Source organism: Athene cunicularia (assembly GCF_003259725.1).
Source record: "Athene cunicularia isolate RWA chromosome 7 unlocalized genomic scaffold, athCun1 chr7_part1, whole genome shotgun sequence".
Classification (NCBI taxonomy): domain Eukaryota; kingdom Metazoa; phylum Chordata; class Aves; order Strigiformes; family Strigidae; genus Athene; species Athene cunicularia.
In genome coordinates, this window is record NW_020799107.1 from 17,923,018 (window position 1) to 17,950,992 (window position 27,975).

Genomic DNA, 27,975 nt, shown 5'->3' on the forward strand with positions numbered 1-27,975 from the left:
TATGTATGTATCAGGTTCAAATTAAAAAAAAAAAAAAAAAAAAAAAAAAAAAAAAAAGCCTAGTTTATGATTCTTTGCCTTTTCAGCATTAGCTTCATTTATTTTGCAAAATCAGCCTTTGAGTTTAACAGATTCTTGCATGAAACATAAAATTTGAGGCCTATGGGTTATTTTGCTTTGTTTTTCTGCATTTTATTATGAAAAGTTGTCTCTTTTACATTAAAAAAGCTTTAGCGTTATGGCTTTCTTGATTTTGAATTTTTTCCTTTATTTTACCACTTAAAATTGATGTTAGTCTTAAAGACAACCAAGTGCAAACACAAAAAGCTACCAAAAAGGTAATAAAAATTACACAGGAAAATTTATCAAATGCAAATAATTTCTTTTTTTTCAAACCTACTTGCAATTCTACTTCATACTATCTTCATACTGTTGTGAAGTCATATTTAATATTACCTGGAAACTGAAGTATTGGCAGAATACTAAATTCAGAGAAAAATTAAGAAATTAAATCAAATCTATAATAGGAAAGCATGATTGATAAAATTTCCTGCTCAAGAATAACATTATGCAGTCAATTTATTGGAATATATGTACACTGCATATTCATTAAAAAAATCCAAAACTTTTCATTCATCTTCACAAGCTCTGAGGCTGCTCATGATGCTTTACTTTTTGAAAAACAAAAAATAATTTCTTTTTAAGTGTCTGCATGACATCTTAATTATATGGGAAGGGCAAAGATACTCTGATAAATCTGTGGATCTTTTCTCTTTGCAGGCCTAAAGACTATTGTAGGAGCCCTAATTCAGTCTGTGAAGAAGCTCTCGGACGTGATGATCCTGACTGTGTTTTGTCTGAGTGTATTTGCACTAATAGGGCTGCAGCTGTTCATGGGCAACTTGAGGAATAAATGCCTGCAGTGGCCTCCAGACAATTCTACTTTTGAAACAACTGTTATTTCCTACTTTAACAGCACAATGGATGAAAATGGTACATTTGTTAATATGACAGTGAGCACATTTAACTGGAAGGATTACATTGAGGATGAAAGTAAGAATGTCTGATATAACTATTTTTAATATATTTGTGGCTATAGTATGTAATTATGATCAAAGAACACTGAGCGATTTATATTTCTGCCTTATGTAGAACTGCTTACAGTCTCTGACTGACAGAGATCAAATACATACAGTAAACAACTACAATAACCAAAAGGGTTTCTAAACAAACTACAAAGTAATCAGCAGATAGCCACTTTGATTTTATTACAATTGACATTTATTTTACTTTGTAGTACTTTAGGTTCTTTTGATTTATTCACGTATATTTCTAATGCTTTCTACACAGCTCACTTTTACATTTTGGAGGGACAAAGAGATGCACTACTTTGTGGTAATAGCTCCGATGCAGGGTAAGGCCCTTTCACAAATCCTCTGTTATGTTCTGTAGAAAAAGCAGTAACAAGAAACCTATCCATAGTAGCTGCAACTCCATATTTAGCAGTGTTACAGAACTTGGAGAGTCTTGCTGCTAAACAATGATTTCTTACTAAAGTAAAAATATTTTACTCTCTGGCTGAACAAAATACTCATTAACAGCCTTTCTTCCTGCTTGATTGGATAATGATGTTGGTGTTAATGATAAAATCTGAACTCTTGCAGTCTATTTTGGAGAAGCAGTGATTGAAGAAAGTAGGATGAAAGCAAAGGTTAGAACTGAGAGAGGGAGTACGTAAAATAGGAAGAAAGCACAGTAGTGACTTCATAGTCCAGACTGATTCTTTATTTTCAAGCCACTTTTTCATTACTGGCAAATTCTGCCATGTACATGTGCCCAATTGTGAGCCTAGAATTGTTAGCTGAACTCCCATACCTAACTGGCAACACTGAAGAAGCCTATTAAAAAAACAATAATAATCTCAGCATTATGTGGGAGATCCCTAACAGTACAATTGGATTTAGCTAATAATATAGTTTCATCTGTCTGTAACCTTAACAATAGTTTAGCAATTATTTCTGCCAGGAAATTATTCATTTGGAATAAAGATTCTACTTGCACATTGTGATTGAGGAGAATTTAAACTGGTCATTTCAACCAGTGAACAGATGGAAAGGGTATCTTTCATTTACTCTCTTATTAATTTGCTTCTTAGGACTTTTTTTTTTTTCTGAATGAATTTAATTGTAATTCGTAGATTACCTGAGGAAAAATAATGCATATTGTTCCAAAAGATAATAAATATGTTCTAGAAGGAAATAAAAGTTATGACTGTGTACCTCCTATTTGGTTTTCACATAGGCAGTGTCCAGAGGGATATATATGTGTGAAAGCTGGTAGAAACCCCAACTATGGTTACACAAGTTTTGACACCTTCAGTTGGGCTTTTTTGTCCCTCTTTCGGCTAATGACTCAGGACTTCTGGGAAAACCTGTATCAGCTGGTAAGAAATTTTTATTACATAAAAAGTAAACTCTAGGTGACATAAAAAAAAATATAAATGGGGTTATTTGTACATGAGCTGAAAGCGTAATGCTGTTGCAGTAACAAAGATAAGTGGTGGAATAATATATAGATATGCATTCTACTCCCTAGACACTACGTGCTGCAGGGAAGACATACATGATATTTTTTGTTCTGGTGATTTTTCTGGGCTCTTTCTACCTGATCAACTTGATCTTGGCTGTGGTTGCCATGGCCTATGAAGAACAGAATCAGGCAACCATGGAAGAAGCAGAGCAGAAAGAGGCAGAGTTTCAACAGATGCTGGAACAACTGAAGAAACAACAAGAAGAAGCTCAGGTAATGGTGGCAAATATACTTTCTGAACAGCCTTATTCTTAAGGATAATAATAGTTTATGAGTTAGAACGTGTATAAATTGTGCAATGAATTCTAGAAAGAAAGAAGTCTTGTTTACTATGCATGTTATAAAAGTAGAAATAGCCAATGAAAATCAGGAACTGAGCAAATATCAAAAAAAGCAAGTTAATGGTACAGAAAATAATGCTACTAAGTTCACCAAAAGACTATAAAATAAAATATTTGTGCTAAGTGTCCTAGAAACCTGACGTTAAGTAGTCATATTTCATGATACTTTTATGTTACAGATCTTATGAACAGCATGAAAAATGTCTAGTTGTGTTACTTCTTGTTTACAGATTGAGTGAGAATTGCCAGGCTTGCTGTACTTATTAGTTCTTCCCCAGTATTCAGAAAATAGAGAGAAGGATTGTAATCAGTGTTCTTTTAGGTTCCTATCCAGCAAAGTATTTAAGCATATCCCTAATTCAAGCACATTGAAGCCAATTAGAAGTTTATATGTGCTTAGAACAGACTAGCAATATTTATTTATTAATTAGCAGGAATTCACTCCATGAGTCAGATGTTTCTCTAAATTCTGGACTGATTTTCTATTGCTTTTCGTCTGGCACATAGTAATTTTCAACAAAATACTGTTTATAAAATGCAAGGAAATTAGAATTGTCTATGAAACTATAGTTTTCTATTATTTCACAGCTACTTTCACTGTTAGAATGATTCTTTAAATTGCTAATAAAGTGAAACTCCCCATCTATTTTTCAAAAAGAAATTTTTATGCATGACCTGTGAAATCTAATTAGCATATATCTATTTTAGTCATTAACGCTTATCACTTCCAAATCACTAACAAAAAAGCAGGATCCTGAAAAATTCAAATTAAAATAAGCTAAATATCAGCAAAGAGTGCTTTTTTTAAAAAAAAATATTTTTGCATCCATGAAAATCACTAAATCTCATTATATCAAATGATATCAGGAGGCTCATCTAGATGTTTGTTTATTTGTGAGAGTAGGGACAGAGATTAAGCTGATCCAGAGTTAGGAAGAATAGAACCATATGAAACAGAGACTACAAGGAAAGTTGGATAAAGGCCCTTGGAAGTTATTACTTTTTTAAATGAATGACCACTCAATTCAGTTGAGATCCCTTTTGTACATGAAGATACTAGCAGAAAGTAAGCATTACAAGGTGGATCACTGAGCCACTGAATTGGTTGCTGAGATGAAAAGGAGTGTGGGATCCATCTGTTTACTCCCTTGATACTGAATCTATTCACTCAAAACCTAAGTCATCACAGCAGTCTTTGGATTGCTCCACTTGTTTGAGCTTTGGTGTTAGTATTATGAAGTAGATGGGTGATGACTCAACATCTGCTACCTTTGTTTCTGTTAAAAGCATTTGAAGGATGATATTCTGAAATCAGTATGACAAAATTTTGAGTATCACTTTTTTTAAATTGATAAACACTTCAGAATCCATTTAATACTCCATTTAGCAGAAAAAGTCTGCATTAAGTCAACTTGTATAGCATGGCTTGTATACCATGGTGCAGAAAGCCATAAATTCATACTGTGAGCTTTTAAACTATCCTTTCCTGATATAGAGAGATATATCATCATTCCTGAAATACTTGGCATTGAATATAATGTTTTTTTCCCAGATAATTAGTAGTAATTTTTGTTGTATAACTCATCTCTTGCCATTTATCACATCACCCTTTTTTTGTAAGCTCACAGCAGCCTGCCATCTTCCCAAACATATTTTCCACTGCAGAATTTCATATCAATCTTCCTGACAGTTCTTTCTAGGAAGAGAACTGAACACATTCTCAATTCTTCCTTTATTTGATGACTAAATGAACTGGTTTCCTTAATGAACAAAATCAGTAGGCTGACCACTGTAGTTGAAGATACTGGTGCTGAGTTTTGGGATGCTCCTTGCTCCAGTAAGTCATCTCATTCCTTTCCATCAGAGAAGAAATCTAAACTTTTTCTTCTCTCCTGCTGCAGCAGCAACAGGCAGTAAGTGTACCTTTGTGCATCTATAACAAAGACCTAGAGTGCTGTTACAGTGGGAACTGTGGGAGGGGAAACATGAAGATCAAGGTAGGGCTTGGAGACATGTCTAAAGGGTGTGACTGTTGGAAGGTAGAAGGAAAGTGAGGGAGTCCTTGAAGTGAAGACAGTGAGGAATGGCTGGATATAACTACTTGCTAGCTGCTAGTTGGATTATGATATATTAACTCACATAGTAGATGTTAGGGATTAGTTTTCTCTGTAAGGACTCAGAAGGGATCAGCTGAATTAGAGAGCATGACATGGAGCTTTTCTTGAGAGAAAATGGGGAAGCAGGTCTGAAGTACATGAAAAAGCACTGTGTTTATACTTTTCTGACTACCTTAAGTTTAGACCAGCATCTTGCACAGTAAGTCTTTAAGGAATAGTGATGCTATTGTTCTGCGGCAGTTGCTGCTCCCAGTAGCTCATGCTACAAAACAGTGAGGAGCTCAACAGTTTTGTCAGTTCAATCTGTTTGTATACATTTGCATATTCAAGGGTGTACAACCAGCAGTATTACCACAATGATAATAAAAACAGTTGATAAAAGCCTACTAAGAATACCTTGCTTTGTAACCTGACAGGCAACAGCAGCAGTAGCAGCAGCATCAGTTGCATCAAGAGATTTCAGTGGTGTAGGGGGATTAGGAGAACTCCTGGAAAGTTCTTCAGAAGCATCAAAGTTGAGCTCAAAGAGTGCTAAAGAAAGAAGAAACAGAAGGAAGAAAAGAAGACAGAAAGAAATGTCTGAAGCAGAGGACAAAGGAGATATTGATAAGTTCCCCAAGTCTGAGTCAGAAGACAGTATCAGAAGGAAAAGTTTCCGCTTCTCCACAGAAGGAAGTCAACTGACATATGAAAAAAGGTTCACATCTCCTCACCAGGTAGAGCACTCTTTTATTAAATCATGTATGTCTAACCTAATTTGGTTTTGACTGACTTTACAGCAGCTTTACATATTGGAAGTTATGTAAAAGGTGAGTGAAGGAAAAAGACCTGTGGCAGTACGACTAACAGTGTTACAGTTTGATATGGTTTGACCCATTCTATTAGCAAAGGAATAAAAAGAACACACCAAGGATAATTGTAAATGTAATGGAAAACATTTCTGAAAATGTATTTCTGAAGATGTATCTGGTAGATTGCAGAAAGAATCAAAGACTCTTTGATTAGTACTCATACATTTGCATTAATCAACCATAGGTTCTCTGTTCTGCATCTATTTCAAACCTACACAAATATTTGGGGTTTTTTAGAAGACCTCATCATAAAAATATCCTGCATAGGAAATTCCACACTACCATTAGGTTCTATTGTTTTCCTTAATTAGCTCCTTAAATGGTAGATAACGAGACAAGTAGCTCGAGTCCTCCACATTAAAGACAAACTATATAGGGATCTTTGGGCTTATACGAATTTAGTCATACTGTTATTTTTCACTAGAAATTCATTATAAAAGACAGAGAATCATTGCAATCATAGAAAAATATATTTAGGACAAACCTCTGGGAATCATTTAGTCCAAACTTCAAAGCTCTACTCCCTTAAATCAAAGGATCTCTTTCATTGCTTAAGGATACCTTTGCTTATTTAAAGTCTACACACAGTTATGGTATTTGTAGAAAAATCACTCAAAATGCATCTCTTCAAAATAATCATGCCAGGTCTCAGCCAATAGAGGACATTCACCTACCAATACTACCCATGTTTAACTACCAAAATTTATCCTACTTAATATTCATATCATGTGTGTGAGTTTACAGACTTGTATAAAATAGGAAAAACAGTGTAAGAAATACTTCACACTGAATATATTATAGAATCATAGAATGGTTTGGGTTGGAAGATCATCTAGTTCCAACCCCCTGCCATGGGCAGGGACACCTTCCACTAGCCCAGGTTGCTCAAAGCCCCGTTCAACCTGGCCTTGAACACTGCCAGGGAGGGGGCAGCCACAGCTGCTCTGGGCAACCTCTGCCAGTGTCTCACCACCCCCACAATGAAGAATTTCTTCCCTATATATAATCTAAATCTTCCTTCTTTCAGTTTAAAACTGTTACCCCTCATACTATCCCTACACTCCCTGACAAAGAGTCCCTCTCCAGCTTTCTGTAGACCCCCTTTAAGTACCATAAGGTCTCCCTGGAGCCTTCTCTTCTCCAGGATGAACAACTGAACTCTCTCAGCTTGTCCTCATAGGGGAGGTGCTCCAGCCTTCTGATGTTGGGGGCCCCAGAGCTGGACACAGCGCTCCAGGCGGGGTCTCACAAGAGCAGAGTAGAGGGGGAGAATCCCCTCCCTTGACCTGCTGGCCACACTGCTCTTGATGCAGCCCAGGACACAGTTGGCTTTCTGGGCTGTGAGCGCACATTGCTGGCTTGCAGTCAGTTCTCCATCCATTAATGCCCCCAAGTCCTTCTCTGCAGAGCTCCTCTCAACCCACTCATCACCCAGCCTGTATTTGTGCTTGGGATTGCTCTAACCCATGGGTCCTTGCACTTGGCTTTGTTGAACTTCATGAGGTTTGCTTAGGCCCACCTCTCCAGCCTGTCCAGGTCTCTCTGGATGGCATCTCCCTTCACTCCAGCATGTTGGCAGCACCACACAGCTTGGCGTTGCCAACAGACTTGCTGAGGGTGCACTTGGTCCCACTGTCCATGTTGCCAACAAAGATGTTAAACAGCGCTGGCCCCAACACCCACCCCTGAGGAACGCCACTTGTCACTGCTCTCCACTTGGACATTTTGCTGTTGACCCCAACTCTTTCGGTGTGACTATCCAGCCAATTCCCTATCCACTGACTGGTCCATCTGTCAAATCCATGACTACAGGAAAACATCATTGCATGTATTTGTTCATACTCTGAAACTCTCAGAAAGCTTTCATCCTGTCAGTTGTCATGAAGAACTATGAAACTTCTACAGAAAGTTAAGAAGCTTAGGAAAGCAAGACATTTCAAGTTACTTTTGATAACATTAAAATTAAATGTGAGGTCTTGTTGCAGAGTAAATAATTAAAGTTCATTAAGTGAAAACAAATATTGTATATGTCCTAGACTTGAAAGAAAAGAAGGAAATGGTTCAATAGACAGGAAACAGCTCTTCTTGAGATGTCCTGAATTACAGAGCAGGAAGGAAATAAGTGACCATCTGAAATAACTTTTTAAAAATTAATTTATAGTTTTAAAATACAAAGAGACTTGTATCAAGCAAATAATCTAGTTGAGGATAACTTATTAATTAAAGACTGTCTTGATAATTGTTTTTACAGTTGTAAAAATGCTTTGGGGCAAATGTTGCCTGCATAGAACTGAAGTAAAACTGAGCTGCCACAAGAGTGGAAGGATTACAGTTGACTGATAAAGGAAGATCTGGTTTGTCTTGTTAGCCATACAGTTAAGTCCTTGGTGAAACAGGTTGGCAGATCGTGAAACAATGTGGTAGAATGGTAAAGTGAGATAATCTGCCCAGTCAGTCCCTGTAAAGGTTTTGTCCTTTGACACAGTATTCCATGTGCAAATGAATGATGCAGCCTGCAAGAAAAGCCAAGCTTTCCTTTCAGACCTTATTTTCCAGGAGCCTGTAGACACATATATTTTTATTTCTACAGGTGTTAGAATTGCAGCCATTTTGGTTTATATCTTTTTTCCCAATCCAGCAGGGACTTGAGAGAAGGCATTACTCCTCCCAAGCCCCTGAGGGGCCTGATCCGTTTAGCTTGGCTAATACATATTGAAAAGATATGATAACATAGATAGAGTGTGATAACACATATTGAAAAGACTGGATTACAAACAAAACATAGCAGCGGTGGAAACATTCTCTAAAAACCAAGGGTGTCAATTGTAGTCAGACGAAAACTAGTGAGCATGTGATTTTTATTTTTTTTTTTAACTACTGTAGGTTGACCCAATACGTTTACAGAGAAATGTACAAAGGGTGCAGTAATTCGTTTACCACTTTGTCAGAATTCAGTGTCATGCTCTATAGCAGCTAGAGTTGGGGGTTTTTTAGATAAAATTATCTTTCAGTATAAGAAAAATAGCACTTTTTCTCCAGTCAAGTTTACATAAATGGGCTATCAAAATCATTTGGCGTATTCTTCAGTAACTCAGCCTGAGGCTGACTGCTAGCATAGAAAATTTCAGCCCAAATTATTAAAATTTGGTATAGCTATAAGCGCACAAAAAATACATCTCATAATGGTAAACAGCTGCCAGCCTTTATAACAGGCACTACTACCAGTTCAGCACACACATTATGTGTGTGTATGTATAAAGCTGAGTATGCATATACAGAGATACATATGGATTGATATATGTATATAATCAGTGTTCAGTTTTCACAGTATTAATATAGGGTTACATATATAGTTCAGTTTTCATTATCCTGGAATAAAAACCACTGGTCTTACATACAAGCACTTTCTACCTGCAAAACTAGTGAAAAATTGAGAATCACCTCAAAACAGGTTTTTGATGTACCGAGATGCAAAGATTTGTACAAATGCAGAATCAAAGAAAGCTTAGTGCAAGGTTTCTTTTTTCCACAATTAGTACTCATTTTATTTATTCATGAATGCTGTTAATAAAATATGTAGCAGGGGAGAAGAACATTCCATTAACCAGCTTCTACTGTAATTAAAAGATGAATTACCAACAACCACTGATGTATTTTTCTCATTCGTAAGAGGATATCTTTAGGTAGCTGTGTCCCCGGTGAATGCTTTTTTTGAGCTGCCTGATGGCCAAGTGGTACCTTCTGGTAGGTGTGCAGCCTGCTATAGCACCTGGAGTGCTATGCCCAAGAGTGCTACTAGTCATGTTCACACTGTACCTCTAGAGCTTCCCCAAGCTGTTGCCTCTGTCTTCTAGTTTCAGAGTACTGCGTATGTTGTTCCCACACCACTGAGCCTATTGTGAAGAGGGAAGACAAGTTCTTTACATCAAATTAGACTGAATTTAATACCAAACTTAAGACCACTTCTGCCTCTAGCAAATAGAAATAATAGAATAGAAAAAAATGATCAGTGAGTGTTATGTTGTTATCCCTAGGGATCCAGCAGATAAAGAAGGGAAGAAAAGTAAAAGATTTTTAGCTCTGTCCTCTAATAAAAGAAGGAATAAAAGACAGATAACCTGCAAAACCTTGATAGTGATGCTGAGAACTGTCTGCAGCACAGTCATGGGTCCATACCATTTCAACCTGTCTTCTATGCTCAAATCTGTCCAACCCTACTATGTCTTCTGCACTTTTCCTCAGTCCTGCTACATTATCTTAAAAATAATTTCCCCCCTTTACTTCAGGTCCCCTAACGAGCATATTCCTCTAATGACCACACTGATACTATTGAAGAAAAAAAGTGACTATCCTTTCTCCAGCACTGTAACTATTCTTTGAAAATTCAAGAATGTAGAACTTCAGTTCTAATGCTGTTTTGGTTTGGTTTGGTTTAAATATTTTACAGTCTCTGCTAAGCATACGTGGTTCCCTGTTCTCACCAAGGCGCAACAGCAAAACAAGCATTTTCAGTTTCAGAGGTCGTGCAAAGGATATAGGATCAGAAAATGACTTTGCTGATGATGAGCACAGCACTCTTGAAGACAATGAGAGCAGAAGAGATTCTCTCTTTGTTCCGAATCGACACGGAGAACGGCGCAACAGTAACATCAGTCAGGCCAGTGTGTCATCGAGAATGGTACAAGCCCTTCCAGTGAATGGGAAGATGCACAGCACTGTGGATTGCAATGGAGTAGTTTCCTTGGTTGGAGGACCTTCAACTCTAACTTCACCTACTGGTCAGCTTATGCCAGAGGTAATTATAAGTAAACCAGTAATTATACCATTTTGGTTCCATCACATAATTTTTTCTTACTGCTCACCTCTGCATGCCTTATCATTTCTTAGAGCTGTGAGAAATAACTTGCAATAGTTTCTAAACATCAGAACATAAGGGAAACAAGGTCCTCAACCTCCTGTGTCTGAGCCTCAGTAAAGCATGATATTCTCCTTGCCTTCAGCAAGAGATCTGCACATAGTATTTTAATATGGATTCAGTACGGTATTTACATGGCTGAAATAGCACTCTAATAGTATTTAACTTGGAAAATATTTTCATTATAAATAACTATTGAGATTTCATTACTACTCTTACACATTTCTTTTTATTGTTTCTCTCCTATCTTGATGTAGACCTTCATACCAGAAATTCAACCAGATTACCTCAGAGGTTATGAGTATATAGCTCTATTTCAGAAATGCATTCACTTGAAAAAAGATTTTTGCCATTTAACTCAAGAGTTTTCTCTAAAGAAATAGTACTCTTGAATGCTCAAAAATGGTTTTTCATCTTCATACTAAGATAACCATGACATCTTTTATGATTTCTGCAGACGTTTTTATTCTTTCTCTAGATGGGGACAGAATAATGAGAAAATGAGTGAGTGGTTTTTCCATGAATCACAGAATCAGTGGCAGAGCAGGAACAAAGATTTAGGAACTTTTGTATCTTACTCCTGACTTTAGTACCTAGGCCACACTTCAGAAGAAAAGAAAAACAACTGCAAGGACACCTGCATACTACAGAGTAGTGATATGTTAGGCACATTTAAATCAGAGCTGGGCATTATTGGTTGAAAAGACAAATAGAAGTCATGCAAACCAGAGAGAACTTGTATATTTATTGCAAGAACATATCGCAAATTCTGTATGAGCATTGAGGTAGGTGAAAATTATGTACAAGAAATATTAAATATTGTGATTTTTTTCCTCATATAAAATTTTCCAACCCCACTTACCAGGTTAGGAATGCAGAGAGATAAGTGATTCCTAGAATTATATTCATGTTTCCTGTATCAAAGTTACTTTCTGAAATAACAGTTTGTTTCTTCCTGTACTCATACTTTAATTATTTAACATGACTAGCTGCTGGAAATTAGGTGACAAGTTTCAACTTTGATAATTTTTTCTTGAAAGAAGGGTAGTAATAATCACTAGCAAAAAGATACGTAGCAAAAATTTTGTTCACCCAGTCATTTAAATGAGAATCACCTTGGGTCCCACATTGCCTTGGTATTGTGTCTCCCTGTTGATTATTTGTAGTACTGTATAAAATTCCCACTGAGTTAATAAAGAATGAAGATATTCTTACAGGAACAGAAACCTTCAGTGCATAAGAAAAGTCTAGTATGCTGCACAAAGCTGATTTTGATTATCACTACAATATTTATACAGTAAATATTGTTAATTGGCTGTAGAAAAGGATGGTTTAATTCCTCAGCATTTCATTTACAGGGCACAACTACAGAAACAGAAATAAGAAAAAGAAGACTAAGTTCTTATCAAATTTCCATGGAAATGCTGGAAGATTCTGCTGCAAGACAAAGAGCAATGAGCATAGCCAGCATACTTACAAATACAATGGAAGGTATCTGATGCATTTTATCTGACAGGCAGTTCAGTGAATTCCTGCTAACTACATGTACAGAGCAATTATTTACATACTTTCCTTTGGAAATGTAGTACTGGACATGTGAAATATCTGAACATCAGATAGAAAAAGCTTTTGAGCATTTCTGAGATCATTTACACATTCTAAATGCTTAGTCATTTCTTTTTTCATGACTCTATTGCATGGAGTAACAGAGACGAAATAGTCATAGCTCGGGGATTGCTAGAGCCCCAAACAGAGAAAACAGGGATTTTCTTCCTGTAAGACATCAACAGGAAAAATCAATTAAGATACACAGGAAATTGCTATGATAAAGGCAGTGATGTGCTATGTCATTTCCCTTAGACTTATAATCCAAGGATGAAAAAGACAGTTTTAAAGAAAACAACCAACTGTAATCAACCCATGCCAATGCACATGAAATGCCTTCCTTAAGCATTTCTTAAACTTTAAGTATATCAAAGATTTAAAAATTATTATATTTACTATATGATTCCATATAGTAAATATACGTTGTTAGAATTGTTTTGCTTATTTAATGGAAACGGCATAGATTCACATTTCATACATATGCCATTAAAATACTTTTATAAGCTTAAAATATCTATCTACTGGATACAGGCACAATGTGACAGCTGTAACAGTCAGACAAACCCTGCAGATGTCCTACAGCACATATTCTAAAAAGACAAGGAACCACCAAGAAAATTTAGTAATCTTAAGATTACTTTAAGTCAGAATTGAAATAGAATTTTAAAGTCAGTTCCAAAGTCCTTTGCTCTCAAATAAACAAATAGATGCCAAACTATCTGTAGTCAGAAATATAAGGCTTAAATATTTTCTTTTAAAAGTTCTACAAACCGTGCAACCATGCGCTTTCTGATTATATTCTGAGTATATCTTCCTACCTTAGTGCAAACATGAACTGTTGGTACCTCTTGATTCTCGGTGTGCAATTCTTCGTTCTCTCAGGTAGAGAGGATATGTCCTTAGAGGGTGCTGCTCTCTTCCTCCAGCTGAATAGTTTGTCTTTCCATTCCTCTGGCCAGAAAAAAACATAACAGTGTAAACTATATTGCCCTGATAGTCACCTCCTACCCACATCTGGTTTCCATTATTTCAGAAGTTGCTAAGTGCAAGCTGCCAACTCAGTGTCCAGTGTGAGTGGCCACTTTTGTGCAAGGCCAGTCCCATCCTACCTCATAGTATTCTGAGTTACATGTTCAGAAAAGTGATTATTCGAGCCAATCCATACATTCCTCCAGAAGCACTGTCTTTATTATGGTTTATAAAGATTATAGAAGACTTTAGCTACTTACAATACTCTTCTCCCTGGAGGCTACAGTCTGATGTAATGAGAGAGCTTTGTTAATTTCAATGAGTTTGAGAGCTGTGGCAACTGACCTTTCAACTTCCCATAATTCTACCCATATAGGATAATATCAGAAGCAAAAATAAATCCACTGGTCCTCAAAGTGTAGAGTTTAGCACTAAATCCTTAGGAAATACTGTAAAACAGCATGTATGCTATTTTAGCAAAATCACCCATAAGTGTCTGTGATCTAAGGGGTGGTTGAACACTGTCAAATTTCAGATTTGGGTTGATGCCACTACATAGAAATCTTATCAAAACTGTTGTGGCCATTTCTTACATATTTTTATAGTCTAAGTATTTCTCACTTAAGCAAATATCAGTCTTCCTTCTGGGCTGTCCTCAAACATGCCATTACATTAGACATTCATTCTTGCTATTATTAATTCAGTAGAAGCTACTATTCTTCTGTAACTGACAATATTGACAGTGAAATGGAAAGAAAATTAATTTGAAAATATTCTAATTGAGAACAGATTTGTTCTGCTAATACTACTAACATTGTTCTGTTTCTCAACTAATAGACAACGTAACTGTACGAGACATTTTCAAAGTCAAATGATAATTTAAAAATAAGAAAACAGGCATTTTGTATATTAAAACTATTGATTCAAATAAGCAATGTTATATATGTGCACCGAATCATTTATCTGCTATGATACTGTAGTGGTTCGGTGTAGTAGCAAATATAATACTTCCAGTAGCTCCAATCAAAATATGTACGCACCTTACATACTTAACAGAAAAATGTTATATTTTATGAACCTTATACAAATTATACACATCAGCTTACTGACAGTGGAGCCATGTTAATTTTAAATATCCAAAATTAAGACATCTGCTGTGATCAAGTCAACTAATATAAACTAAAATGTCTAGATTGTCCCTACTGTCATGGGAAATAAACAAACATATTTCTCTCTTTAGATAGACATCTGAGATGATTCACTCTTTAGAGGTAACTTCACAGTTCCCTGTGAAGTAGCTTAAATAAATTAGATGTTTAAATTTAAGATGGCCAAACATAGGTGAGGGAAATCCTATGTTAGTGTGAGATGTTCATTTGAAAGATTTAATCTTTGTACATATTTTAAACGAGAACTTCTAGAGGATATGGTTGGAATATTCATTATTTGTTTTGTTTGTTTTTTTTGTGGTTTTTTTCTATTTTTTTTTTTCAGAGCTTGAAGAATCCAGACAGAAATGCCCACCATGCTGGTACAGATTTGCAAATACTTTCTTGATCTGGGATTGCTGGAGTCCATGGTTAAAAGTAAAACATGTCGTCAATTTAGTTGTGATGGATCCATTTGTTGATCTTGCTATAACTATTTGCATTGTTTTAAACACCTTGTTCATGGCCATGGAACATTACCCAATGACAGAACAGTTTAGCAGTGTCCTTTCTGTGGGGAACCTGGTAAGTGGTTTGTCATGCACTACATGGTGTAAAAATACCCTTTTCTAAAACAAGAAATGCATAAATGCATTGCAGTGGTTTAAAATTTATTCCAAGTTGGTTTTTATAATCAGTTTAGAAACTGTATAATGATTTTCATAGATGAAGTGATTTTTGCTGGAGCCTCTAACTCCCATTAATCTACTTGTAATTACTATAATGAAATAACTGAAGATATGTGGAAGTCTTCACTGGATTGTCAGATTTCTTGAGGTCTACCTTGGGTTCTTTCTTTAAAATGTTAAAGGCAGATTATCTAATTTTTACCATGGTACTGATAATCCATCACAGAAAATATTTTTCTTCTCTAAGAAATTGATGAAATATTCAGATGTCAGAATTCATCTTTGAATTTTTTTCAGTTACACTACAGTGAAAGTACATTTCCAAGAAAGCCATATTTCTTGTTAGCCGTAAGTCCCTGACACTTTAGGTAGCTAAAAAATACTTAATAAAATAGAACATTTTTATTTATTCTCTAATAAAAAAGCATCTTTACTATCTGTAAATTTACTAGTGATGCCCTTCCTGATTTTAACCTAATCCAGAGAATTAGGGCTACATGTAATTTCTATTCTGAGCAGATATCTAAATGTGGCATAACACTTCAGTGTTCTTGTCTGTTTCTCTCCATTTGCTTCTAATGCTTGGGAAGCAGAAGATTTAACCTTGCAAGTGTTTATTTCAGAAGAAGATTCATACATTTTTAATTTTTTGCTAGCTCACATAACTACCAGTAGTTTACACAGGAGAGGTCTGGATTGACTCACACAACATAAAGTCCTGAAAGTCAAAACCAATCAAGTGTTATGAACTAATCACTCAAAAAGATTAGTTTTGAAAAGTCTGCTAATATTTAAATGGTGCAGGAATGGATTTCTCAGAGTATATTTTAAATTCTAAATATTTTCCTTATATGTACTGGTAATACATCCTTCTATGACTTTTTCTGAAAATAGAACTATAATTTAATCTAATACCTAGGTGTTCTTGTGGGCATCATAGTTTCCTTTCTCCTGGACAAAGTTCTAATTGCTAGCATATTCTTATATTCATCACAGATTACAGAATACTGTATTTTAAAATGTTGGTCTATCATATAGTTAGAATTATTTCTCTCCAACCATTTATGTTTACAAGATCTTCTACCTTTTCTTATCTCATATGTCTGATTTATTTACTCTAAGCTACAACAGTCATATTTTTAACTACCTTTGTAACAATCCAGTAACCTTCATTAGGACTATATATATGCAGTGAATACTGTTCCTGCTGGTTTCAATTAAATTCTCTGTTCCTCACTGTATTAATCTGTTAACCTTAATTTTGTGTTTTCCATTCAAAATATGTTAATTTACTCTTTGTTTGTGACACCACGGACTGTTTGAGGTTAAGTTAAATATGACAAATATGACTCTGCCTTTTCTGTAGCATTTTAATGAGAAGGAAGAAATAGTTCTAAAATGCAATGATTTGTTTTCATAGTATTAAAATTCAATCTGTATTCAAACGTCTTAAGTAATTATAAGAAAACTTGCATTTACTTCTCTTCAAATGTATTTTTGTGTATTTGGGGATGCAGTTATACTCAAGAAAAAGTAGTGTGTGGATGGAATGGGTTATTTTGTGATGGAAATATTTTAAAGTGAAATATTTTTCATTGCTTTTTGTTTCAATTATTTTGACAAATCCGACAGTTTTGTCAAGAATAAACTTCTTTGTTGCATTCTCTCTACTATGCATAGCAATAACTATTACATTCTCCTGATTATATGGTAACATCTCTCATATATCAATTTAATAGTATAGTGTTTCTCGCTATATTTCTAGTTTCTTAAAAGTATACACTTTAAAAATATTAATATTTATGCTTTGACAATGGTGAATATTTTCACATCTTTATATCCACCTCCTAATCTTAAATTAAAGGTAATCATGAGTGTAGTTACACAGTGGTGTTACAAGTCAGTTTTGCATCCATAAAACTTGCTGTAGAAGGACTGTGAACAAGCTGGGTAAAGAACTATCATAAGGCAGTGGCAGAGTATGTTGGTGTACTTTAGCAGACTTTTGGATCATCTAGGAAATCATTTGAGTATTGTGCAGAATACTCATATGCTTTTAGTGAGTTTGCATTATGCTCCAATACTTCTTTATTATGCTGCACAAACTACCAATCATTACTCATTGCAAGAAAGTGTTGGGTTAAATTCTGGACTTTAAAACACTAAGGAGTATTGATAATTTCACATTTGGCACTGCCAGATATTTCTAAGAACATTATCAGCATGAAGTTCTTTTTCCCAAAAGGAAATATCTATCACACAGAAGAGTAGCTGTACATGAAACCTCTATATCCTTACAAAAAGCTCAGTGCAAGTAACTCCAACTTCCCCTGTCTATTCCACCTATACTCTTCAACTCTGACCTAAAAGACTGACCTTAGAGAGCCTGCCCTTGAGAGGCTGACCTTAGAGTGTTTCTTCTAACACTTCTTTTTAGACTGTGACAAAGGTAAAAAAAAAATGCTGTAAAAAAAAAAAAAAATCAAAAGCTTTTGCTTTACTGGGACTATCCTCTGGAAACAGGACTGAAAACACTAGATCATATCACATCATGTGCTGGATGGATATTCCAGCATGTTATCAGTCAAATATGAATGGGAGCTGAGCTGCTGACTGGTGAATAGCTTTTTGTAGGTTTATCAAACCTCTGACCTCCTATATCTGTCCTAATTTTGTAATTTGTTTTTAATTATCAGTTTGCAGTGTTTAGAAATACTTAGATGCCATTTGGAAATAGCAATCAGCTGGTTTTTATAACAGGTACAAGTAACAGGCATGAGAACTCAAGATGGATTAGAAAAATTTACTTAGGTCTATAAATTCTCATCAAAACTCAACTAATTAATTACATTTTCTTTTAGGTATTCACTGGGATTTTCACGGCAGAAATGGTGCTAAAGATAATTGCCATGGACCCTTATTATTATTTCCAAGAAGGCTGGAACATTTTTGATGGTATTATTGTTAGCCTTAGTTTAATGGAGCTTGGTCTTGCAAATGTTGAAGGATTATCTGTTCTTCGGTCATTCAGATTGGTAAATACCTTGAAAATTAAATATTTGCATGCAATTGTCTCCAAAAATGTGCTGATGTCTGTAAGACTTACTGGTATTGTAAAGAGACATTGTACACTCAAATGGCTCATGCTATTTTTTATATATGCTCATTTGCAAGCGATATATGATAAGTACAAGTTTAAGGTGTTTGTCAATTGATATCTTTTGATATCTTTTGGTATCAAATTATTCTATGGACATCCTATCCTACTGATATCCTTTGCCATCATAAGACTAACTGCTACCTTTTCAGAATGTTGTAAATCTTTGTTATATTGATTTCTTTAAGATTCATCAAAGCTGAATATCTGTAAAAACATATATTGCCACCAGCATAAAGAATCATAACATTTTTAGTCTGTATATTGTGAACATTACTTTGCGTTACTCATAAAGCCCCTAAGTAGATCCTCTTTTCACAACATTTATTTTAATGGGCATTGAGAATAAACATTTAGTAACTCCATTACATATAACAAAGTGTCATAGCAATTTGTCTTTAGGAAAACACTTAAACTGAAATAGTATTGAGCTTCTACTAGAAATGTCTTTTCTATAGGAATTAGTATTGTACACAAACTAACATAGGTATGTTTACTGGAGGTACAAGATTCATAGTTTAAAAGTCTGTATTACTAACATCACATTACTTGAAAACCTAGGTTATCTCCTAATATAGAGAGTAGGAAGTAGTGACAGTTTATTAGCACCAGTTGCAATGCTACCCAATTTTACATACCATAATTTGGTTACTGAATATTATTTTTAAAATAGTGTTTATGATATGAATGGACATCATAATATCAGCATCAAAATATTGCTTCAAATATTGTCCCCTAAGACTGGAAGATCTAACACGGTGCTGAGGAAAATGTGGAACCAAGCCAGCAAAGGTGTAGTGAAGGTGGCGAAAAGAGTACAAACTTCTAAAATTTCGTTAAGAATTGTTTATTAATCATCTGTGGGTTTTTTTAAATATTAAAATCAAATACGGTACAGACATAAATTATGGGGGTTTTTCTATGTGCATCACTGAGATAAAATGCTGAACAGTGCAGTTTATGCAAATACTCCATACTGCATGCTTTCATTAAAAAAATAATGTGTTCCCACTGAGGAACAAATTAATCTACAGAAATTGATGTGCTTTACTAAACAACTTGGACCTAGCTGCTATTTTATAAGTAACACTAATGATTCTTCACATTTTTGTTTTTCAGCTTCGAGTTTTTAAGTTAGCAAAATCTTGGCCAACTCTAAATATGCTGATTAAGATTATTGGCAACTCAGTGGGGGCTCTGGGGAATCTGACCCTGGTGCTGGCCATCATTGTGTTCATTTTCGCTGTGGTTGGGATGCAGCTGTTTGGGAAGAGCTACAAGGAATGTGTCTGCAAGATCTCCAGTGACTGCGAACTTCCACGCTGGCACATGAATGACTTTTTCCACTCTTTCTTGATTGTGTTTCGAGTGCTGTGTGGAGAATGGATAGAAACGATGTGGGACTGCATGGAGGTTGCAGGCCAAACCATGTGCCTTATTGTTTTCATGCTGGTCATGGTGATTGGAAACCTAGTGGTAAGTGATGAACATTTTTGAACATTAACTCTGTTGCAAAATGTACATAACTTACAGCTAGGCAATGAAAATGTTTGTCATACTTCTGTTTAGAATTAGAAAGTAAATCTGAATGTGTGAGATTTGGGGTAGAAACGTATGATGATTCCCTTCTCCCCCTTTTCCCTCATTTCCATACACTGAAATACTGTCACTATGGGTCCAGGAATTTAGGAATACACCAAAATGTCAAATGAAACATCATATCATGGGACAACTGCAGCTAATTTAGAGGTGCTGTTTAAATCCAAATGTCTTCCTAACTAGTCTTGAAATAATAGTTTATGCTGTTCTAGTTCCTGGTGCTTCTCTGGAGGAAAAAAATCTAATGGATTTTTGCAATAATACTTCTGACTTAATAAAGTATAATGTAGCTGTTCTTATATAGAATATCAAATTTGAGTGCTGAACTTTTGGGCCTTGTTTAGGTGCAAAAACCGGAAAAGAATATAGAGTGATTGAATGTCAATCCTAAAAATGTGTTTGAAAGCTCCTAACTCAAAGTTATAGAAGAAACCTTTATAGAAAAATTTTTATTCAAGCTGACAACCTAAAATGCCAAAGGTTCAGTTGATAAATACTGAATTGGTGAGAGCTTCTTAGAATGCAGGGTTATAATTGGAATGCACCATTTACACTTTTATTTTTAAGTGTCTTTTACTGTTGGTCATTTCAGTTCATTCTGATATGTCTAAAGCTATATTTCATTACCTGTCATAATTCTCTTCCTTTAGTGATATATTTTAATAATTTAAATTTTTACAAAAAAGAATGCAAAATGTTTGTATCCTAGTCATTTGCATGACCTTTCAATCTTAATATTATATCAGCAGAAATGTACATTGCCCCAGAAAGTTATTTATGTTTATTGATTTATGATTAGCTTCAGCACTTAACAAGTCATATTGTCATATTTCAGATTCATATTGTCTTCTTTCTTCCAAGTGTCTTTCTGCTTAAGGATTCTTTTCTGGAACTGTGAAAATCTGCAGAATTAAATCTCAGAGAGAGTTCAAATGAAAGACCTAAGGCATTTAACAATGGGGGAGTTTGTTTATGCCATTTTGCCATATCATGACAACTTTTGATGCCTGGTGGTATATCAGACTGAAAGTATGAAATTATTAATTGCTTGTAAACTTTAGAGAAATAGCTACAGTTTATAGGAGATTATATTAAAACAACATTAATGATGTTTGAATTCTGAAGAAATAAGGCACAGTCCTCAGGCGATACTGGTGCTACGATTGTTACCTGCTGATGAAAGAAGTCCATTTTATTTTAAATTACTACAAAAGAGCAAACAAAATTTAGATTTTTTTGCTGAGTGAAAAAGGAAAAAAATCCAATTACAAATAATATGGTATTATTATAAATGAGATTAAAGTGTAAAAGTAATTTTAAAATATTCCATTTATCCTTTTATGACAAACTTTATAGAATTTAAGCCCCGAATTAACAGAAAATCAGACTCATGGTATTATCTTTCAAACAGTAGTTGGAAAGTATAAGTAGGTTATTATAGCATTAACTAATACAAGTTTCTAAAATATGTGCATTATAGAAAGCTATCTAATTTTACAAAACATGTTTATTTAATTCTATTTAAATTCCAAGTGATTTTAAGAGATTTAGAAGCCTTTCAAACCTCTGACAAATGTGTATAGCTAGAATTTTTATAACTATTTTTTATTTTAGAGTCTAAGAAACCATGCTGCTTCAAAGATCAAAAGTTTAAAATATTTAGGTATTAGCTTGTGTGTTTTCATCTTCTGAGTGAATACTGATCAAAACAAGTAAGAAGATCTTTTGCAATTTAAGGTGTTATATGGTTGTCTAAAATTAGTGAATGTTATTTTTCAAAACATTGTGTCCTATTTGACAGCATGCTGTAAAGTACTCACTTCTTATATGTATGTATTTACTATACAGCTGTATTCTCTCATCTTTTAGGTATTGAACCTATTTCTGGCCTTGCTGCTGAGCTCATTTAGTTCAGACAATCTTGCTGCTACTGATGATGATAATGAAATGAACAATCTCCAGATTGCTGTGGCAAGGATTCAGAAGGGAATAGATTATGTTAAAAAAAAGATACAGGAGTTCATCCAAAAAGCCTTTGTTAGAAAGCAGAAAGCTTTAGAGGAAATCAAAGCACTCGAAGAGCTAAACAACAAGAAAGACAGCTGCATTTCCAATCATACTGCTGTTGAAATAAGCAAAGATCTGAATTGTCTTAAAGATGGGAATGGAACCACCAGTGGTGTAGGCACAGGCAGCAGTGTGGAAAAATACGTAATCGATGAAAATGATTACATGTCATTCATAAACAACCCAGGCCTCACTGTGACAGTGCCAATTGCTGTTGGAGAATCAGATTTTGAAAATTTAAATACAGAAGAATTTAGCAGCGAATCTGATATGGAAGAAAGCAAACAGGTAGGATTTTTTCATACCTTAACAATTAAATCGTAGTCACACATTTACATGTTCCTTAATTACGTATTTAGAATTGTTTAAATACTGTCTTATCCCATGTATTTACAATTCAAGAAAAAAAATTACATGATAGTATACTAGGGGGTCCTTAGCATTTCCATTTTTAATACTCTGTTTATTAGCATTTGGAAGATGTGTGTGTGTATATATATATGTGATTATTTCTTTCACAATTTTATGAAATGTGAGCTAGTCCTAAAACCTCACAAAACATTCTTTCTGTAGTACCTATAATGCGATCAGGCTTTATGGAATAAGAGTGTTGTAGAAGTCTAAGGAACAATCAAGGGTATACAATTTTGCATACCCAATCCAATATAAATGGAGAATTTTTTTTTTCTATATTTAGCATAGTTCTAAAAATAACTGAGACATCATAAAGCAGTGATGTATTCTGGATTATCTAAAAAATGTTGTGAATAATACTCATACAGATTTTGGGTTCAGAGACTATGGCTGGCTGAATTAAAGTAATCCAGATACTAATCGATGTTATGGTAAAGCAGTATCTCAAGTTATCCTGGAGATCAGAATAATGTGTGATGTAGATGCATGTGGAAACAGTTTACTTGAAAGCCTTGTGCTATTATTACTGTGCAAAGAGACAGTTGGTCTAAAAACCAGAAGCTGTGTGCCTCAGATGTGTGGCTCCAATACCAGAAGTGGTCATGAACAGGTGATAATGGTATTCAAGGAAAACTCTGTTATGTTGGAGTAATGATCAATGACAAGCTAACAAATGCATTAGCAGAATATAATTACATTCAGTGCCATTAGAAAGGTAGGAACTGTAATGTTTAAAGGATCAGGAACCATGGATAAATATGTTGGCAATTAGGAGCTATGATGTTGTGTGATAACTCATTAATACAGAAGGGTTTTTTTACTGTAAAGAAAGTTCTTCTATAAAGAAGCCCTGCACTCATGACTTTATCATAGCTGCAGAGCTGCCATATTTGCAAATAATGCTGTATTCCTCAGCAATAACAAACTATACCACGTAACATTAATGAATAGCCATTATCCAACTTGATCACAGTAAAGGTTTTTTGCTAAAGAACATAAAGGAGCATAACGAGTGTGTGTTTATTTGCAACTGCAAAGAAGGTTACTCTGCATCACAATTATAAGATTAAGACCAAGATATTCCATCATCTGAGTTGCTCAGTTATGAGACATTTTCAATGCAGATGTATAAGATAGTATAGCTGTAGTGCTTATCCATGACAATTTAAGAAGTGTAAAGCAATATATGTGCTCAACTAGTATCCAAAAAAAGGCTTTCAGAGTGACTCTGGGTCTGAGAGTTAAGTATTTTTCATGTAATCTGATCTAATAAAAGTTAATTGTCTTTTCCACTGATCTTATTAGCAGTCTTCTAAGTCTTTTAATATATTTTGCCTTTTTTAAAAATTACATTTTACTCTAAGTTTTCTGCTTTCCTTGTGGTTAGTTTTGATAAATACAGTGATGAGTGCCTTCCTAGTAACTCCAGCTTATGAAGTTACATGCCTAAAATTTTTCTGAATATGTGTTACCTTTTAAAAAATTTGTAATATGCATTAGGAAGCTGGGAGGCTTATAAGCTGTGCAGATGCTAAATGTGTGGTTACGTGACATGTTAGCCTCAGCAGCAGAGCTGGCTTGGGAAGTTCCCTTCCACACCTGGCTCCTGATCCCCTGTCAGTCTTTACCACTTTCTCTGCTACTGTAAGGTCTGTACTGTAAGGCATGTCACTGGAGTGATGTAAGTTAAATAACGTCATCCCTTAGGTATTATTTGTTTTTTTCTTCTTGAAGATAGATTGAATGGTTCAGTTTACAGTGTACTGCCATATATTCTATCAGAACAGCTGAGGACAAAACACAATGCAGTGCAAAAGCAGAAAATCCTCTGTTTTCCAAGTGAATATATGATGTAAGTGCACCCCAAGAAAATGGAGTAAAAGCACTTGTGCAGAGTTCTGAATGATACCAATTTCAAGTTGATTTTCACAAGTCAGTTGTGCTGTTCATTCCCTTCTCTGCTTGGTTCGGGCATCATGCTTTTTTCTCCTAAGGCTATCCTGAAGTTTGAGGACCATAATAAATCAAAAGAGATTTTGCCTTTTTTTTTATGGACCAATCCAAAAGTCTCTATAAGCAATCTGAAAGTGAAGATTTCAGGTGACTGTGGGAAATCTGCCAGTAAATGATGGATAGTGTTTATATTAAGAACTTGTGGAGACGTTTTCAGTGGGGATAGCATAAGTTTAGGACTTCTGTGGAGCCTTAAGATTTCCATAGAATAATCAAATAATCACTACCATTGTGAAGCTGGAGCAATAATGCTTCCCTCAACTTCTGCTCACACACAACTGTTCAGCGTTTAACTGTCTGACATCTATTCATACAGTGCAAGTGTGCATATTGTTAAGAGTATCTAATAAAACAGGAATTTCTTAGCAGTGCCCTGAAAATTGTGAATTCTGTATTAATTGCAGTTTTGCTTCTGGATTTTTTATTCCATTCCTCTGGATAATTTTAAGGGAAAGGATAAAATGCCTTTTTTAGGGTATAAAGATCCACTGCTTTGGTAATATATGAACAGATGTTATGATATGTGACAGGAATTTGTGAAGATTTCCAATCTTCTACCAAGTCAACAGTACTGTTGAATCTTTTGCTGCCTTCTGATTGTCTTTTGAGGAAGATAAAGAGTACGTTGGCACACTGTTTAAGTTACCTGTCTAGAACAGTACACCATCATTTGCTTTATTTTGCCTCTTAAGGGATACCAGTGAGACAACATTCCTGCTAGGAGAAGGCCTGGTCTGCAAAAGGAGGGGTAAGAAGAGATGGAGCAGAACTTTCCCTGCCTTAACTGTGGCAGTACTCAGCACTTAAAATATCTTCAGGAACTATCCCCTTCAATAACTTTTTATTTAACAACAGAGCTGTGGGAAGCTAGATCTGCACAAAAACTGCAAAATGAACCTTTTTTTTCCTGGTGTCTTACTGACTGTCACTGATGTTAAGAGCAGAATGAATATTGAAAATCTGTCAGCAATAACAGGTCATGATAGAAGTGGGGCAGGGGCTGTGTGCCTCTGAGGAATATGCCAAGAGCAGGTAATTACTATAGAAATTGTAACTGTGGGTGAGGAACAAATTGTCATTTTTTCCTATTTTTATTATCAGATATACTATGGTATGAAATAACTGTAGCCACGCTGGTTCTTCACACACACACACACACACACACACACACACACACACACAACCCCCCCCTTCACAAAAAACACTTCCTAATTAATTTGCTAGTTAATAACTTCCAAAATCTGCCATAATCTATTCTGGAACTTGGTTGCAAGTTCCAGACCTAAACAAGATCTTTCTAACACATATGATTAGAAATTGGGGAAGTCTTGGTTTGGATAAAACAGAATAACTTATATTAGATTTAAAAGTTACTCACTGTTTTAGAGTAATAGTTGGCTGAAAGTACCTGAAAAAAGTGAACATTTCATTGATACTTTGAAGGATGATTTGTATAATATCTACTATCAGATGTGGAATACCCAGTGAAATAACCATGAGAAATAACACATTGCTGCTCTGAAAACAAGATACTCAATTATTTTTGAAGATAATAAGAAAATTAGAAGTAACTAAAGGGGCTAATTTGGTGTTTTTTAAAGTTAGGATTGTGGATATTGTTTCTACTATAAAATATGCCTGCTAATCAGTCAAATGAATGGACTATGTCAATCTTAGCAAAATAAGACTCCCTAACTATTGTAATTCTGTACCAATTAAGAACTGTTCATTATATCCAAATCACAACTTTATGAATAAATTTTTGGATTTCAACATGAAAAGGTAATTTCAAAGACATTAATCATTTATGGAAAGTTTATTTCACCACTAAAGCAAAACATATGTCTATAGGCCTCTATCATTCAGAATTCCATGTGCAGTTAGTACAAATTCAGATTGGAGAAGTAAGGCAGTTCAATTAACTCCTGAAATTGCAACAGATGCTTTTAATAAAATTAAAAATATCCTTCATCATCTAATCCACTGAATTTTCAAAACAAAGAATAAGTTCAGTTTTCTGATTGGCTTCACTAGTGCCTTTGTGCTTAGGTGAAGTAAATATACAAGAATACAGGTATTGCATTCCCAAAAGTTAAGCACTACCATTGGGCTTCAATAAATTTCTTAGCCAAAACATACCCAGTAGTGATCTGATCAACTTGTTGGATGATTTTATTACCACATTTCTTTTAAAATATCCAACAGTCTAAATTCCCCTTTTCTAAAACTGAACAATTCTAGGACAGTATCTTCAAAAGTCACAGATTCTTTAAGTTATGGACTAGCGGTGGATACCTAATGAATGAAACCACATCTCTGGTAGATACACTGATGGGCCACTGTGTAGACACTGATCCAATCTTCTTTTGAAACAATTAGAGAGAGATTGTAGAGTCAGAAGTATACAGCATACTAAATCTAAATTAGAAACTTACACAATATGATACTTCATCACATTTAATGTGAACAGAAACTAAGGAGGTTTATTTTCAGTGGGATCTATAAATTCTACCACCATTATTAGAGGGTGAAGGAGGAGTGGGAAGACATGCATCTTCAAAGTATTTTGCTTACTGTATGTACATTTTTTGCAAATAAAAGACACAATCACATAGTCAGTTCAATGAAGACTACAACATTAAACCAAAAAAACCCTTAAAATTTAATTAATATGACTTAAGCACAATATAAATACTGGAATACTTTCCAAACCTGCTAATCATGTCTTTATTAATTTAATTCATCATATTTTTATTTATGAATCACAATTTCAGAATGCGGATTATTAGGTCTAGCTTTTTCATTTCTTCTTTCTCTAAAATAAACTAACAAGTTCTGCAGAAAAGTTTGTTGATCATTTCAGGTGGTATGTATTTCCCTTTTTGCCAACTGATCATAAAATATTTAATAATTATGTTTTAAGTGTGTTAAAGCCATGTTTGAATTAGAGATTCCAAAAAGAGGAAAACTAGAGATCCTGTGTCTTGAACTTCACTACCTACCATTCTTACTTCTCACAGGGGTAAAACCAAGCTGGAGCAATCAAGAATGCAGCTCTGGTGCTTTTTAACCAGGTAGAGCAACGTGTCACCACTTTCACACAGGTTACCTAAGCAAGTTATACATATATATGTATATATATATATAATCACTTTTTAATGGATTTTGACTGGCCTGCATGCTATTCAGCTATGTACCTTCCCTATCCATTGCAAGACAGTAGAAACATGCACAGCTGCTCTCTGCTGAGTCATGGGACTCATGTCACAGCATGGTCAGGCGGGATTGGCAACCCCAATATACATTTTTTTAACTCTGCTAATGATTTTTCTGGATATTTTAATACAATCTCTAGCAATAACTGCATGCTCTACAGGTTTTGAAGTATGGATCATAAAAGTACTGGAATGTTATATGTTAAAGAGGCCAAAGAAAAAGGGAGCATGTATAGTTTTTAAAAAATAAAAACAACCCTTTTTGATTCAGCCCTTATAAATGTAA

The 27,975-nt window shown here is 34.9% G+C and overlaps 1 protein-coding gene across 4 annotated transcripts in view; it reads left to right on the forward strand.

Moving 5' to 3' along the window:
- The window catches only part of LOC113482220 (sodium channel protein type 2 subunit alpha-like), a 76,367-nt gene that overhangs the window by 22,632 nt on the left and 25,760 nt on the right, over positions 1–27,975 (forward strand). For 3 of the 4 annotated variants that reach the window (XM_026852647.1, XM_026852645.1, XM_026852646.1), the window contains 11 exons: positions 781–1,053; positions 1,351–1,414; positions 2,302–2,443; positions 2,596–2,802; positions 5,464–5,763; positions 10,346–10,693; positions 12,172–12,304; positions 14,882–15,120; positions 18,086–18,259; positions 19,501–19,857; positions 21,850–22,335. In XM_026852647.1, coding sequence (XP_026708448.1) covers positions 781–1,053; positions 1,351–1,414; positions 2,302–2,443; positions 2,596–2,802; positions 5,464–5,763; positions 10,346–10,693; positions 12,172–12,304; positions 14,882–15,120; positions 18,086–18,259; positions 19,501–19,857; positions 21,850–22,335 — 2,723 coding nt within the window. The remainder of the gene's footprint in view (positions 1–780; positions 1,054–1,350; positions 1,415–2,301; positions 2,444–2,595; positions 2,803–5,463; positions 5,764–10,345; positions 10,694–12,171; positions 12,305–14,881; positions 15,121–18,085; positions 18,260–19,500; positions 19,858–21,849; positions 22,336–27,975) is intronic. The other variant, XM_026852648.1, reaches the window with a different exon arrangement.